The 14,011-nt window shown below is 37.4% G+C and overlaps 2 protein-coding genes across 13 annotated transcripts in view; one reads left to right on the top strand and one right to left on the bottom strand.

The window, feature by feature from the left end:
• The window catches only part of PMS1 (PMS1 homolog 1, mismatch repair system component), a 98,489-nt gene extending 96,858 nt beyond the window's left edge, over nucleotides 1-1,631 (bottom strand). For 4 of the 9 annotated variants that reach the window (XR_002643698.2, XM_089916567.1, XM_022567239.2 and 1 more), the window contains exons 1-2: nucleotides 1,423-1,555; nucleotides 579-694 (exon numbers count right to left, since the gene is read on the bottom strand). The gene's annotated coding sequence lies outside the window, so the exon portion shown is untranslated. Of the gene's footprint in view, nucleotides 1-578; nucleotides 695-947; nucleotides 1,367-1,401 lie in introns of those variants that run through there. The other 5 variants (XM_022567240.3, XM_022567244.2, XM_089916566.1 and 2 more) reach the window with 5 other exon arrangements.
• A 6-nt stretch (nucleotides 1,632-1,637) lies between these two features.
• ORMDL1 (ORMDL sphingolipid biosynthesis regulator 1) lies at nucleotides 1,638-13,934 on the top strand. Of its 4 annotated transcripts, XM_022567250.3 has the most exons (5): nucleotides 1,639-1,787; nucleotides 2,861-2,927; nucleotides 3,380-3,560; nucleotides 8,576-8,727; nucleotides 12,363-13,934. In XM_022567250.3, the coding sequence occupies exons 3-5, from the start codon at nucleotides 3,387-3,389 to the stop codon at nucleotides 12,496-12,498; spliced, it is 462 nt and encodes a 153-aa protein (XP_022422958.1). In that variant the 5' UTR covers nucleotides 1,639-1,787; nucleotides 2,861-2,927; nucleotides 3,380-3,386; the 3' UTR covers nucleotides 12,499-13,934. The 4 variants fall into 4 exon arrangements, with proteins under 4 accessions (XP_089772697.1, XP_022422958.1, XP_022422959.1 ...); XM_089916571.1 differs by having other exon boundaries at nucleotides 1,638-1,787; nucleotides 2,861-3,560; XM_022567251.3 differs by lacking the exon at nucleotides 2,861-2,927.
• The last annotated feature ends 77 nt before the right edge of the window (nucleotides 13,935-14,011 follow it).

A 14,011-nucleotide genomic window follows, 5' to 3' on the forward strand; every position in this document is an offset into this window, starting at 1 on the left:
TCTCAAGCACCTACAGGATTCTTCCTATAATTTACATTTAATCATGTTGCTATCCTACTTAAAATTTTATAAATATTTCCAATTACTAACTATGTTAAATCCAAACTCCTTACAATTGAACCTCTGTCTTTCTAATCTCATCCCACTCTTCTCCAAACGCACACTAGGCCAGTCATACTATGCAACTTGTCTCTCTTAATGTGATGGCAGTGACTCCTTCCTTGGCTCATAAGGTTCCCTTTCTCTACTGATGACTTCTCACCATCCTTCTAGATTTAGTTCAAGTATCACCTCCTCGAGGAAGCCTTTCTTACCAGCTCCAACCCCTGCCCCAACAGATTAGGCAGTCCTTCCTCTGTACTCCCAGAGCACCTTTTCCTTATTTCTAACCCCAAACTCATCACAGATTATTCTAAGTATTGGATTTCTGTCCCTTCCTCCTGGCTGAGAGTTCTCTGAGGATATATTAATCTCATATCCCTAGCACAACCTCTGGAACATAACAAGCATTCCACCGTATGTGTACCAAATGGCATCTTTTGAAAAGTGGAAGGGTTGATATCAGGCTTACGACTCACAGCAAAGAATGTCTAAGAATGCCAGGAATCAGTCTTCTATATTTGCTGAGAGGTAAATCAAACACTACTGAAAGAGTGCTGATGATCAGGAAATTCAGTTAAGGCTAACAGTGTACCTAAAAAAGAAGTAAAGATCAGAGAACTCATAGATAAACTTTAGGAAGCACACAATGAAATAATTATTTTTTTAAAAAACGTAATAAATCTAACCTAATTGGTTTTATAAGGCCATTAGAAATGCAATATATGTACACATATATGTGTATATACAGTCAACATTCTCTTACACCAATTTTGAAAAGCCATTGTAAGTTATTTCAGCAATATGAATAAAAAAACCCACATTTCCTCAGCATATAACACAAGTACCTGTCTTCAGCGTGTAGACAGACCCAGAATGACACCAGTAAAAATCATGGTTAACCGGAAAGTTTGCTTCCGCCACTTGCATGATGCCACAACCTACAATATTATAAAACCCCTCACTCACACTCTAGACAGGCTGAGTTACGGCCATCAGGGGTTAAAGTTCCTTCCTGGCAAACAACTACTTTAAGATCTGCACCCAGAAGGATCTGAGGAATGGGCTGCAACAAAGGCCTAACCACCATTTAGTCAGGAAAGTCTAAATCAGACATTACGCAGCCCACACCTGCTGGGAGACCGCTCTCCAGGTGTGCGCGCTCGCGAGCCGGGCTTCGTCCGCTTCCCGCCCCGCGAGGGCAGGGGGGAGGGGCGCCCACTGCGGCCGCCGGCGCTCCCGCCCAGACCGGGACAAGTGGAGGGGAGGAGGCTCTCGAGCTTACGATATAAGAATGAATACCCGTTAGCCACACGACACTACCTTCTTGCTCGCGCGAGGTGGGCAACAACAATCCACTAGCAGACCAGCCAGCGTCCCACCCAGAGCCCAGGCCCGGCCTGGCGGATCCCCGACTCACCCACAACGTACGCGGGGCGGGGCAGGCACCGAGCACACCGCCCTTAATCCCGCCCTGCCCGGCGAACGTGTGATTGGCGCCGTCCTCAGCCAATGCCTTGGCAGCGCGTTCCGCCCTGAAAGCTTCCGCAAGCTGCGCCGCGCCGCGCCGCGCCGCGCCGCGCTGGGGCTGACCACTCGCGTTCTGCCTGAGGAGGCGCAGCCGTCGGCACTGCAGCCACAGCGGAGCTGATACTGCTCCGAGCCAGCCGCCGGGAGTGGGGCGGCGGGTGAGTGGGCACGAACGGCCGCCGGGACTGTGCTGCTGCCCGTGCAGTGGGGAGCTGCTGGCGGGCCCGGGTCGGCTTGAGGGGAAAGAGTGGACTCCTGCTCCGTCCGCGGCGCCCTGTCAGGACGTGCGGGCCAAGTGGCCCCCAAGGCTTGCCCCCCAAATCCCCGTCGTCGCGTCCTGGCCCTGACGGGATGTGCAGCTCCGAGAAGAAAGGGGCGGGGCGGGGGGCACTGTGGCCGTAGCAGCGGCGGCTTTTGCTGAGCTTCCAGTAGCTGGGAGCTCCGGCCGCCGGGGAAGGCTGCCGGTGATGGTAGCGGGGGGGAGGGGGCGTCGCTGTGGGTCGCCCGGCATCGCGAGGGCAGAGCCGAGAGGCTCTTCGCTCTCTGAAGTCATTGTTTGCCAGTCCTGAAGTGGTGTGGCAGACTCCGTGGAAGGGTTTTCTGGCCTGGGATAGAGTCAGTCTTTGCCTTCCAGCTCAGATGTAAATTTTAAGCCTACTTTCGAGCTTTTTTTTTTTTTTCTATCCTGTCGAAAATGGGAAAGGCATCTTGAGTGGAGGCACGTTCTAAGTATAACTTATAGCGTATAAAAAGAATGTAACATGCACGGTGGATGTTTGGATTGGAGGAACTTTTTACACATTTAAATCTGAGGCTTTTGCTTTGTTTCAGTGCAACCAACTTTCATCACCGTAAGCCTATAGATTTTTGGAGGGAGAGGAGGGAGAAGGGCCATTGTACTCCGGAACACTTGATGGACGGGGTTCGGAGAAATTCCTCTCTCAGGGCCAACTCTGTAATAGAAAGGGTTTATATATTTTTAAATCAGAGCTGTTCGAAATATAATGTAGCTCTGCTCCCCCCACCCGCAATCTCAGAAAGAAAGGAAGAAGGGAAGGAGGGGAAGAAGGAAGGAAAGAATGAGAGAAAACCAAAGTTTTAGGGAAGGTGACTAGAGTTAAAATACGCAGAAGAAAAGACTCCTTGTTTAAACCTAATTGTATCACTAGGTTGAGAAACAAACCTTATCCCTTGACCATGTAAAATTTCCACCTCATTATGTTCCTCGCAGCTTCAGTACTCATAAAGGAGTGATTTGAACTCTGACCACTCTTTATGGACACAACACTACATTAAATGTAAGTCTGGCTACTCAGAACAGACTGGTTAGGTCAGCTTTGCTTTTTAATATATTATTCTGTTGGTAAATTTACCTCCTGAGTTTTCACTTTACACTCTTAAGAAAATGTAGGTTTTCTCTTTCAGTTTGCGTTTTCCTGCCCATTACTTCATTTAGTAAAACAAACATGCTTGAAGACAAGCTCTAGGAAAGGCATTTTAACTGTTTATTTTTTCAACAAGAAGCATAAAAATAAGTCTTGCTTGTCTTACTGGGGAGTTAGATGTTAAGAATTATTTACTGCCCTCGTCAGCATCTGCAAGTAGCATATTTTGGAGGGTCTGTTTGTTCTATTTCAGAATGATGAGGTAAAAAAATAATCCCAGTAACACTTATTTTGTCATGTCAGAATTAGGAATATTTAGATTTCCAGTTATATCAGTGTTGATTCATCCCATTGCTTTCCTACAGCGCAAACATGAATGTTGGAGTTGCCCACAGTGAGGTGAATCCAAATACCCGTGTAATGAACAGCCGGGGTATGTGGCTGACATATGCTTTGGGAGTTGGCTTGCTTCATATCGTTTTACTCAGTATTCCCTTCTTCAGTGTTCCTGTTGCCTGGACCTTAACAAATGTTATACATAATCTGGTAAGAATTTCACCTTATACTGAACACTTAAGGTTTAATGATTTTACAGAGACTGGGGCAAGGCAGGAATGGGAAGGTACTGTTTTGCAAGACGAAAAGAGTTGTGGAGATGGATGGTGGTGATGGTTGCGTAACATCGTGAATGCACCAAATACTATTGAACTGTACGCTTAAGAGTGGCTAAATGGTCCATGTTATGTTAGTGTATTTAAACACAGTTTTTAAAAAAGCTTAAAGTTTTATGTTACAAAGAAGAAAAACACATGACTCAGTTTTTTTAAACAGTTTGATTGAGACATAAAATTCACCCATTTAAAGTGTACAGTTCAGTGATTTTTAGTATATATGACAATTTTGAAGAATTCTTACCTGGAATAAGATTATGTTTTTCCTATCACTTTATATTTAAACATTGGACCCTTTTCGTAAGTAAGACATTTTTTTCTCCTGTTGGTTTTGTAAAATCTGAAAAAAAGTAGGGCATTTTAGCAAAAATTATAAGACACTGTAATTCAGGCCACTATAATATATTGATTAACCAAAATGTATCAGAGGAAATAATTATGTTTTTTGGTTAACTGGAGTCTAATGAACATCTTTGGTTTAAATCCTTTCTAAATTGTATATATATACTTTTCTATTTCAGTACCGAAATTTTGAGCTTAATCATATCTTATATGATTCAGAAACTTATGGTGCCTTAGCTTCTTCCTGTTGACTATTGCTCTTTTGTATTATATGATAGCTCTACAAAGTACCAGAGGTTAGATTTACTCTACTGACCATATTATGCAGCCCTGGAAATTGCCTGTTTAAAAACAAAACAAAACAAAACGTGATAGTGACTTTTCTTGTCTTTAACAGCCTATTAAAGTAGAATGAAAGGGGAGAAATCTGGTTAATTGAGACTTTTAATTGAATCCAGATTAACTATATATTTGTTTAAAGATCTAACCAAAATGAAGAGCTTAGAACTTTAAGACAGAAAAATGTAGGAGAAATAGGTTTTTAAAAAATTGATATTATTTATATCTTCTGGAAAGCATTTGAAGTTGACTGGAGGATGACAAAGATGATGTGGTAGAGATCAGTGAATGTCCCTTTAGTCCATTTTATGTGATAGACTTTGGAAGGAAGTGTTTAAAAACAGTTTTTAAATAGTGACTTCTCTGAAATATTTGACACTAATCATATCCCTTTTATTGGAATTCTTTTCCTTTGGCTTCCATGGGATTGCTTTCTCCTAGATATATTTCTGATCTTTCCTTTACTATTTACTCTTGCACAGTTTTCTCTTTTCCTCTCTTAAATATTGCTGTTGTCAAGGTTCTTTTTTTTTTTTTTTTGCGGTACGCGGGCCTCTCACTGTTGTGGCCTCTCCCGTTGCGGAGCACAGGCTCCGGAAGCGCAGGCTCAGCGGCCATGGCTCACGGGCCTAGCCGCTCCGTGGCATGTGGGATCTTCCCGGACCGCGGCACAAACCCGCGTCCCCTGCATCGGCAGGCAGACTCTCAACCACTGCGCCACCAGAGAAGCCCTCAAGGTTCTTTTCTTCATCTCTTCTTATGATATATATTTTATCTAGGTTACTTCATCTATCTGTATTTTCAGTTTCTACCTGTTAAATGATGATGACCATATTAATATTGCCAGATCACCTTGCACCTTAAACCAAACAAGTATAAATTGGATTCATTCCTGATATATCCCTTACCACCCACCACAATCTGTTCCTGGATTTTGTTCCTAATCTAATCTAAAGGTACCACTATCTGCCCAGTAAGCCAAGCCACACAGCTGAATGTCAGAGGTAAAGTGATTAATATAATGTATTATCCAAACTGAGACTGTTTTGAGAGTAAAAGAGAGCTCTAGTAATAACTACTCCAAGAGAGTAAGTGTAAATCAGGACCACCCATGGCAAACTAGTATATATAGTCACCCTAGACTTAGGGTAACTCTTTTTCCTTTATATTCCACATCCATTTAGTCAAAGCCTTGTCTATTCTACTGCTTTACTGTCTTCAACTTGATCCTTATGGGCATTGCTATAATTTCATGCTCTTCTTTCCCCTCAGGTAGATTACACCAGTAGATCAAGTGGTCTCTTTGACGCTTCTCTACTCTACTTTCCTTCATTCCAATTTGGCAGGGTGATATTTTTGAAATTCATGTTTGTTCAGGTCACACTCTTAAGTCCTTCAGTGATTCCTTGTTACATTCATAGTAAAATCCCAAGTTCTTTGTGTGGCATACAAGACCAGTTGATAATACTACAGAGGCAAGAAAGAGACCCAATCTTAACATCTCTCCAAACACAAGCTGTGCTCTACAATAATGAAAATCGTCTTCTCTCACCTTTTTGCTTTGGCTTAGGCTCTTCTTCCACTATTTTAATACCTCTTCCTCCTTCCTACTCTGCCTGGCTAATTCCTGTTTCTCCAGGAAAACTACTCAAGTGTCACCTCTTCTAGGAAGCTACAAAAGTCCCGTGCTGCATTTTTTTCATGAATTTATTATCCTTTTATAATTAGCAGTTTATCTTTCTTTTGTTTTTTAATTTATCTCTAAAGACCTATTTAAATGTTTGCTGAATAAATTAGTCTGTTCTCACATAATTTTCCCTTCTCCAGTGGCACATGTATTAAATGTACTTTAGAAGTCATCTCCTCCCTTCATGTTTTCAGTTGGTTGACTGAGACTGAGGCACAGTATATGGCCATGGACAAAGGACAGGTAATGAGAACAAGTAGGGAAGCAAACTTCTGACTTCTTAGTCCTCCACTAAAAACCTGACTAACCAGCCATAGATGTGGCAATTACATGATGCCAAATGTAAATTTATTTTGAAGTTAGCCTACATTAAACCAATTAAAAATGTGAAATACATACTGCATGCTTTTAAACATGGGAAAATAGACCAAATATGGGAAAAAAGAAAAAACATGGTCTCTGTCTTTCTGAACCATATAGTAGAAACCTACAGCAATTGTTTTTACTCAGTGCTACAGTTCACTCTTAGAAGTTTTAATACTTCACAAAATTCTTATCCTAGCTTTTAAAATGAAAGAGAATTCTCTTCATTTTGAGTCAGTAAATATTTGTTAAGGGCTAACTATGAGCTATACATACTTTTTTCCCTAATTCTTTTAATGTGGGTATAAATCATCCATCACTAAAATTTTATAGAAAAACTATTAAAAATAAAAATGGAGTAGAAGATAAATGGTTAGATAAGATTTTATTCTTACTCTTTAAAAAGAATACATAAACTATTTGAATATTATATTCTGAACACTGGTGAGTGTATGTGGTTTGAAGTAAATAATTAGAGGACTGTTCTTCTTTCTCTGATAATTCTAACACATGTATGGTCTAGAGTAGAGATTCTTAACTTCTTTGGGTCACATTCTCCTGAGAATTTGAAAGCATACAATTTCTGTTTCATAGTCTCTTTTAAAACCCATGTGAAAATGGTTTCTTGTGCTTACAGAATAAACATTCCTTGGCTTAATGTCATCTTGGCTTAATATCTAATACTTGCTTTGTATGAGTCCTTGTTCCTGAGGTAGTCAGGCTAATGGGAAAACAAACATTATGTAAACAACTTTAAGACAATATGTTGTGCTATAGTAAAAGTATTTTCAATAAAATTCTATATATGTACATAGGCAACAGGTTAATTATTGCTAATGAGAAGGGCTTCACTAAGGAGTTATCATTTGAGCTGAACCTTCAAGACTGAGGTAGGTGACAAGGAACCATCAAGGCTTTAGCCTCAGCAACAAGGAACCTTTCTCTCTGCATTTCCTGAGTACTTTGATTGTACCTTTGACAGTAATTTCTGCCCTACATTGTAGTTGTTTATGCATATCTTTTTTTTTTCTTACCATCTCTTAGAAGATTGAACTTTTTCAAGGCATTGGACATGAACATTGGACATGTTCAATTTCATATATGCATATAGGTCCTGTGTCCTGTACATGTTAGCCACTTATTAAATGTTTGTAGAGTTATATCCAATTGAACATGAATCCATTCCTCTGTTGCTTAAGTGTTACTGTAGGTAAACAACTTTTAAATTGCCTAATGGAATAACTAGGAAGCAGACAGACTAAACTTTGAAAAGAAGGGCTCTCTTAACCTAGTAGAATAATGTAAAATTTCAAATCACTAATATTTCTATTTTTTTACATATATTTATTAAAAGTTGAAGTAAAAAAAATGATATCACATCATGACTTTAATAAGTAAAGCTGTTTCATGACCATTTATAGGCTTTATTCTGTTACCAGTGCCTCAGACAGTGATCCTGCAATGAAGCATTAACTATCAATCTAAATGGGCATCTCAAGTAAACCACATCTAGTATACATTGGTTTTTTTCCCCTAATTAACCACAAAATTAGATGCTTAAACATATCGCTGGACAGAATGGCTTTTAGTAATGTTTTTTACTTTGATTTTTAAAAACTAACTTCAAAAGACACTATTGAGGAAAAGAACTATTGAGACAAAAACAGTCCTAATATTAAATATTTTCAAAACAATTTTCCCCGATACAGAGATTTTGTTTATTATTATTTTCCAACTTGTATGTTTTTATCATTTTATAAGTATCATCAGATTTACTATATGACACTCTAAACTTTCCTACACATTGGAGAAAAGGTAATTCTATCTCCCAACAGGAAATGTGTTAGAAAATCTAAATGTAATGATGCAAAGCTACCCTGATGGTACTTTTCGTTTCTTTTCAATTTAATAGGAGATGAAAACAGGTTACTTTTAGTTGACTTAGAGTGGTTTTCAGCAAATAATATTTGCATGTAAGCCCCTGGAAGTTTTGTTTTACTCTGAAGAAACTGGCCAGTCTTTCACAATATGAAATCTTATAACTTGAGCTGTCAAGTTAATCACGCTCTCTGTCACAGTCTGCAACTGTCTTAATGCTAACTGGCAAATACTAATTTTGTATTTGATATTTATTATATACCCCCTTGCTTGTTTTCCAGGGGATGTATGTATTTTTGCATGCAGTAAAAGGAACACCATTTGAAACTCCTGACCAGGGTAAAGCGAGGCTCCTAACTCATTGGGAACAACTGGACTATGGAGTACAGTTTACATCTTCACGGAAGTTTTTCACAATTTCTCCAATAATTCTGTAAGTGGTGGAAATTTTCAGGTATGAGGAGGATTGGATGAGAGGAAGCCATCCTTTTATTAGATTAAATTTGAAATAGAAACAGAATATTTTGTTGAAAACCTATATCAGTAAATTGCTACTTCATAGAGATTATAAAATACAAGCAAAATTTTTAACAAGCTGGTAATAAACCAGTTTTCACTTCAGTCAGATATATATGGAGACAACCTTACATGTTTATCAGTATGAAAAGACATTCTAGAATACAAGTTAAATATATTCTAGTTCATGTCTTTAAGCTGCTTGCAAGAATACTAAACACATAGTCTTGTTCTGTATTCTACTATCAGATTAATCTCCATAAACAAGGATTTGGATGATTTCAGATGAATTTCATTGACCACCTGCCACATTTGGATGTTCAGACTCCTTGGGAGAGACAGTATGGTTTAGAGAAAAGAGAGGTTAGGCTTTCATTGTAGGACAGACCCGGGTTGAATCCTGTACCTATCACTCAGCCTGCTTGGTTTGCTCATAAATAAAATTCTAGCCAATGGTACCTAACTCAATCTGATGCTGTAAGAAATAAATGAGATAATACCTATCTGTAAAGCATCTAACCTTATATATGACATGTAATTTCCTCCTATTACCTGATATTCAGGGTCCTCCACAAAATGGTTCCTACCTCATTTTTCCTTTATGTGACTATTTTACCCTCACCCAACTCCTACCTGGTCACACTCTTCTAAGCAGCATTTCTTAAATACTTCATGTATAGTCCTATTTCTATGCCTTTGTTCAAGTCATTTTCCCACCTGAAATGCCTTCTCCTTTCTTATCTGTCTTATTTTTCTTTCAAGATTTAAATTGTGACCTTACCAGTGAGGTCTTTTCCTTAGCAACCAGCCTTCAATGATAATGCTCTGCTTTGAAATCCATAGCAGTTGTTATATATCCCTTATTTATTGCCACTTTGTATTATTTCTCTACTATTATGTTTATTTCTGCAAAGAATTTGTAAGTACATAGATTGCTTTGAATTCCACACTCAGTTGCTTTCATATAATGGATGTTTCGCATATATCCTAATCGAACACTCGATACCACAAAGGAGATACATATATATAGATATATATCTCTCTCTATATATAGATATAGACATAGATTTATATATCCATTATAGAATCAGTGCAGTCTGCAGCAGCTGGAAAGACTTCTTGGAGGCATTAGAATTCCTTAAACTAGGACTTAGGGTAGGTTTTAGACAGGTGTTTAAGTTAGGGAAGACATTTTCAAATGAAAAGAATAAAGTAATCATAAAGTGGTAGATTTCTTTTTCCTTATATTTATAGCACTTGGGAGGAAATTTTTTAAGTTTTTAGTTGTTTTAGTCCCACATAAAATTCATGTCAAAAGAAAAATTATTTGCATGGCCTAACAAAGATTAATGCAATAACAAGAATAATGGTTATTCAAACAGCCCTAAATTTGTATTTTAGCTCTACTACTCTCTAGCTATGTGACTTTTGGCCATATTACTGAAAGTCTCAGTTTCCTCATCTATAAAATGTTGAGGATTGCATTATAATACAGTTAACCCTTGAATAATGTGGGGGTTATAGGCACCCGCCCTCTGTGCAGTTAAAAATCCAAGTATAACTTACATAGTCAGCCTTCTGTATCCCCATTTCCACATCCTCGGATTCAACTAACTGCGGATTGTGTAGTAACTGTGGATCATGTAGTACTGTGGTATTTACTATTGAAAAATATCCATCTGTAAGTGGACCTCATTGTTCAAGTGTCAACTGCACATGTAAAAAGCCTGACATATGCTGAATTTTCAATAGAAGCTATCACAAAAAAGGTGCTATCACTTAAAAGGCTATCGCTTAAAAGCCTAACTAAGAGGTACCTGTGTACAACACCCATATTTCTTAAAGTGTACTTTTGACCAACAGGTATGATTTTAAATATTCTGTGATTAAATTCCTTATATAACTGAGGAAACAGCATTAAAGCCATCTGTGTAGCATTGATATTTTTCAGAGTGCATTTACATTTTCTTATTTGATCATTTGTCAGGTAGGTAGGATGAATAATATTATCCCAGGTTTTTAGATAAACAGATTCAAATGCATCATCTTCATCCAGATCTTGTAGCTAGTTGGAATCAACAGCCCAGGTTAAACCCTAAACTTCTAGCTTCTAATACAGGTCTCTATACCCTTCGGCAGATAAATGCTACCACACTGATTCCTACCTGGGTTTTGCATCCCCTTGGAGGGTTGTGTAGGTTTTTGTAAGAGTCAAGTAATTTTCATATGATCCACACACACAATCAGTTTTTATTAAAAGACATAAAGGAGACATATGCTATGAGGAGGAGAAGCCATTCCAAGAAGATTTTTTATTTCTAACGTATCAGATTACAGATTAAACCTGTAATGATGATGGGAAATTAAATGAGCTTACTGAATGTAAATGGTATACTATATTGTTCAGTTAAGGAAGTATGAACAGTCTTCAAGTATATGAAAGCAGGAAGACAGGATTTAAAGTAAGGATTGAGGAATATGGTTTATTCTCAAGAATGAATTTTCTGACTATAGTTTGTGAAATAGGTGGAAGAGTATAGAATTTCTCAATTTAGATGGTTCTGAAAATAATGTGTACAGCTCTCTGATGTTTTTAGTTGTACTTGGAAAATAGCTGTTCTTTTCTAACCATATTACACAAGATATTTATCACTCCTTTAGAGGAAACACTATTAAAATACTTTTCTGTGTACTCTAAAAGTACTAATTAGACAAACACCCTTGTGCATAGTAACTTCTTAGTTATCATCAAGTAAGGTATGATGTTTTAGGATACTCTTTTAGTGGCCTCATGATGTATCTTCATTTTGATGTACCCTTGGGTCAAACTAGGCATTCTGACTCGATGATCTGTGGTCTTAAAGGTGGCTTAGGCTTCTTAAAACAAATTCTCGGATATTGGATGTCTTTGAATATATATATACATATGTTCGGTTATAGCAAAACAGCTGGAATTTTACAATAGTGTCTCTCAAGTTTCCCGTTATACTGGTTATATACCTGTTAACTTCAGTATGGAAATGAGAACATCAAAAGGGCAGTCAAGTATTTGTTTTCTTTCAGAGATGCTAAACTCTACTAATGCACTAACACCTGTTTTTCACAACTTCACAGCAGTAGTTTTTAACCTTTTGGTGGGTCACAAAACCGTTTGAGAATATGATGGATGCTTTGAATCTGGACTTTCTCTTCAGATATATACACATAGATACAAAACTACACCTGAAGTTTCAGGAAGCACATGACCCCTAGTTTGAAAGCCTTCTGCTTTAAAGACTATAGTAACTGTCTTGCATTAAATACATTTAACATGATTGCAGAAAAGCAAAATGTGCATATATGCCTCCATTAAACAAATGTTTAAATCCCAAATAAAATTAAGTTACGCCCCCAAACTAAAACTTTTGCTCTTGTTTTAGTGCTCAAAGAAATGGTTCTGCTTTTAGGTATTTATGTTTCAGTGGCCTTTTTCCTACCTTTAAATATTTAAAAAATTCTAAGTAATTTCACTTTTAGATGTTATATATATATTCTTAACTTTTATTTCTACAGATATTTTCTGGCAAGTTTCTATACGAAGTATGATCCAACTCACTTCATCTTAAACACAGCTTCTCTCCTGAGTGTGCTAATTCCCAAAATGCCACAGCTACATGGTGTTCGGATCTTTGGAATTAATAAGTATTGAAATGTGTTTTGAAACAACAAAAATTTTTACAGCTACTGAGTTTTCTGTAAGGAAGGAACGGTTACTAAACTGCACTGTTTCTGTGATAATGTGAAATGAGAGGTAGCTACATTGGAGAGCCAATTGCTGGTTCTTCATATTGCTGTTTTGAAGTGCAGATTCTTATGAGAAGATGCCTTTGTTTAATGCATCTGGTATCCTTCTGTAGAGAGGCTTCAGAGGCAGGCTGGGCAGGCCCAGCTTATAAGTTAAATGGCTATAAAGTAAAGGTGTAGTAGATAAATCCAAGGAAATAAGAGATTTATAAGAAACTAAGTCCAGCTTAGCTTATAATGAATGGGCATTATGTTAAGAGAAGAAAATGTTTAATCATTCAGTCATGGTCAGTTTAAGCAGAGTTACATGTAAACCAGAATCATTTCTTTACAAGTTTATTATAGATTGTTTTTATTACCATGCATATTCCTTTTGTGTTATATAAGAGGATATATATCCTCTTGTTTTATACAAACCAATTCCTACCTTATGAATGTACTTTTTTGGTTTTGCAGGCTCAACATTGTGTTGATAGATGAGTTCATTTTTACATTTATTAATTTACTGAGTTCATGAAGGTCCACGACTGATTGATGATAGGAGATAGTTAGGCACCTTAGAAGCAGCCTCTGAGTCGGCCTTCTAATTTTGGAACAAAGTGGGTTTTGCTGCCTTTCCAGATACAAGGCTGCTAACCTAATTAAGAAAATAATTTATTTCTCGTAATTAAAGTATATGGTAACTTAAAGGTCTGCTGATTTGGTTGAGCAATCTAATTGTTGAAGTCTGCCATTCTTTAGCGATGGAAATTTAAAATGGACAACTACATAGCCAACCTGTGATCTGGCAGAAACTGCTTCTCTAGCAATACTATCAGAGTAAATAATGGAGTCTTTTTTTAGCAGGTCTGCAGTAAAAGATATCTTAGTCATCCTGCTCTCAATCTCCATACTTTGCCCATTAACATTTTGCCTGTCAATACATGAGTCTTAGTATAGATAACTCAGAATGGTAACTATTTCCAAAGCAGCAACCGTATATACTGAATCCTTGTGACTTAAGAAAAGCTTTCTATAGTTGCTGACATTAATTGCAAGAAATAACTATATTCTACTTTGAGAAATAAACATGTCAAAAAAAGTATATGTGGCAAAACTGAAAAACCTAGTAACATTTGTAAGCAAAATTGAGTGAAAAGAATTATAATACCAACTTAAAAATCAATTTGTTTCAAACTGACTTTTGAGGGTAATGATCATTGCTTTGTATTTCAAAAGTATTGAGTTTAGAAATCAGTTGTATGATAATGCTTTTGTATGTTTGTCTTTTCTTATGTATTTTTAAATAACCAGTAATCTATACTTTAATAAATTTTTCTTTGGTGTAAGGTTATTGCAAAAGCTTTCCAAAGTCAGTCATCGAGTTACACTTAAATTTTTCAAGTTATTTTTAAAGCAACTGAATTTGTAAAATTAAG

This window comes from Delphinapterus leucas, chromosome 8 (assembly GCF_059928025.1).
Source record: "Delphinapterus leucas isolate spDelLeu-1000000601 "Yukka" chromosome 8, BTC_Dleu_Yukka2, whole genome shotgun sequence".
Taxonomy (NCBI): domain Eukaryota; kingdom Metazoa; phylum Chordata; class Mammalia; order Artiodactyla; family Monodontidae; genus Delphinapterus; species Delphinapterus leucas.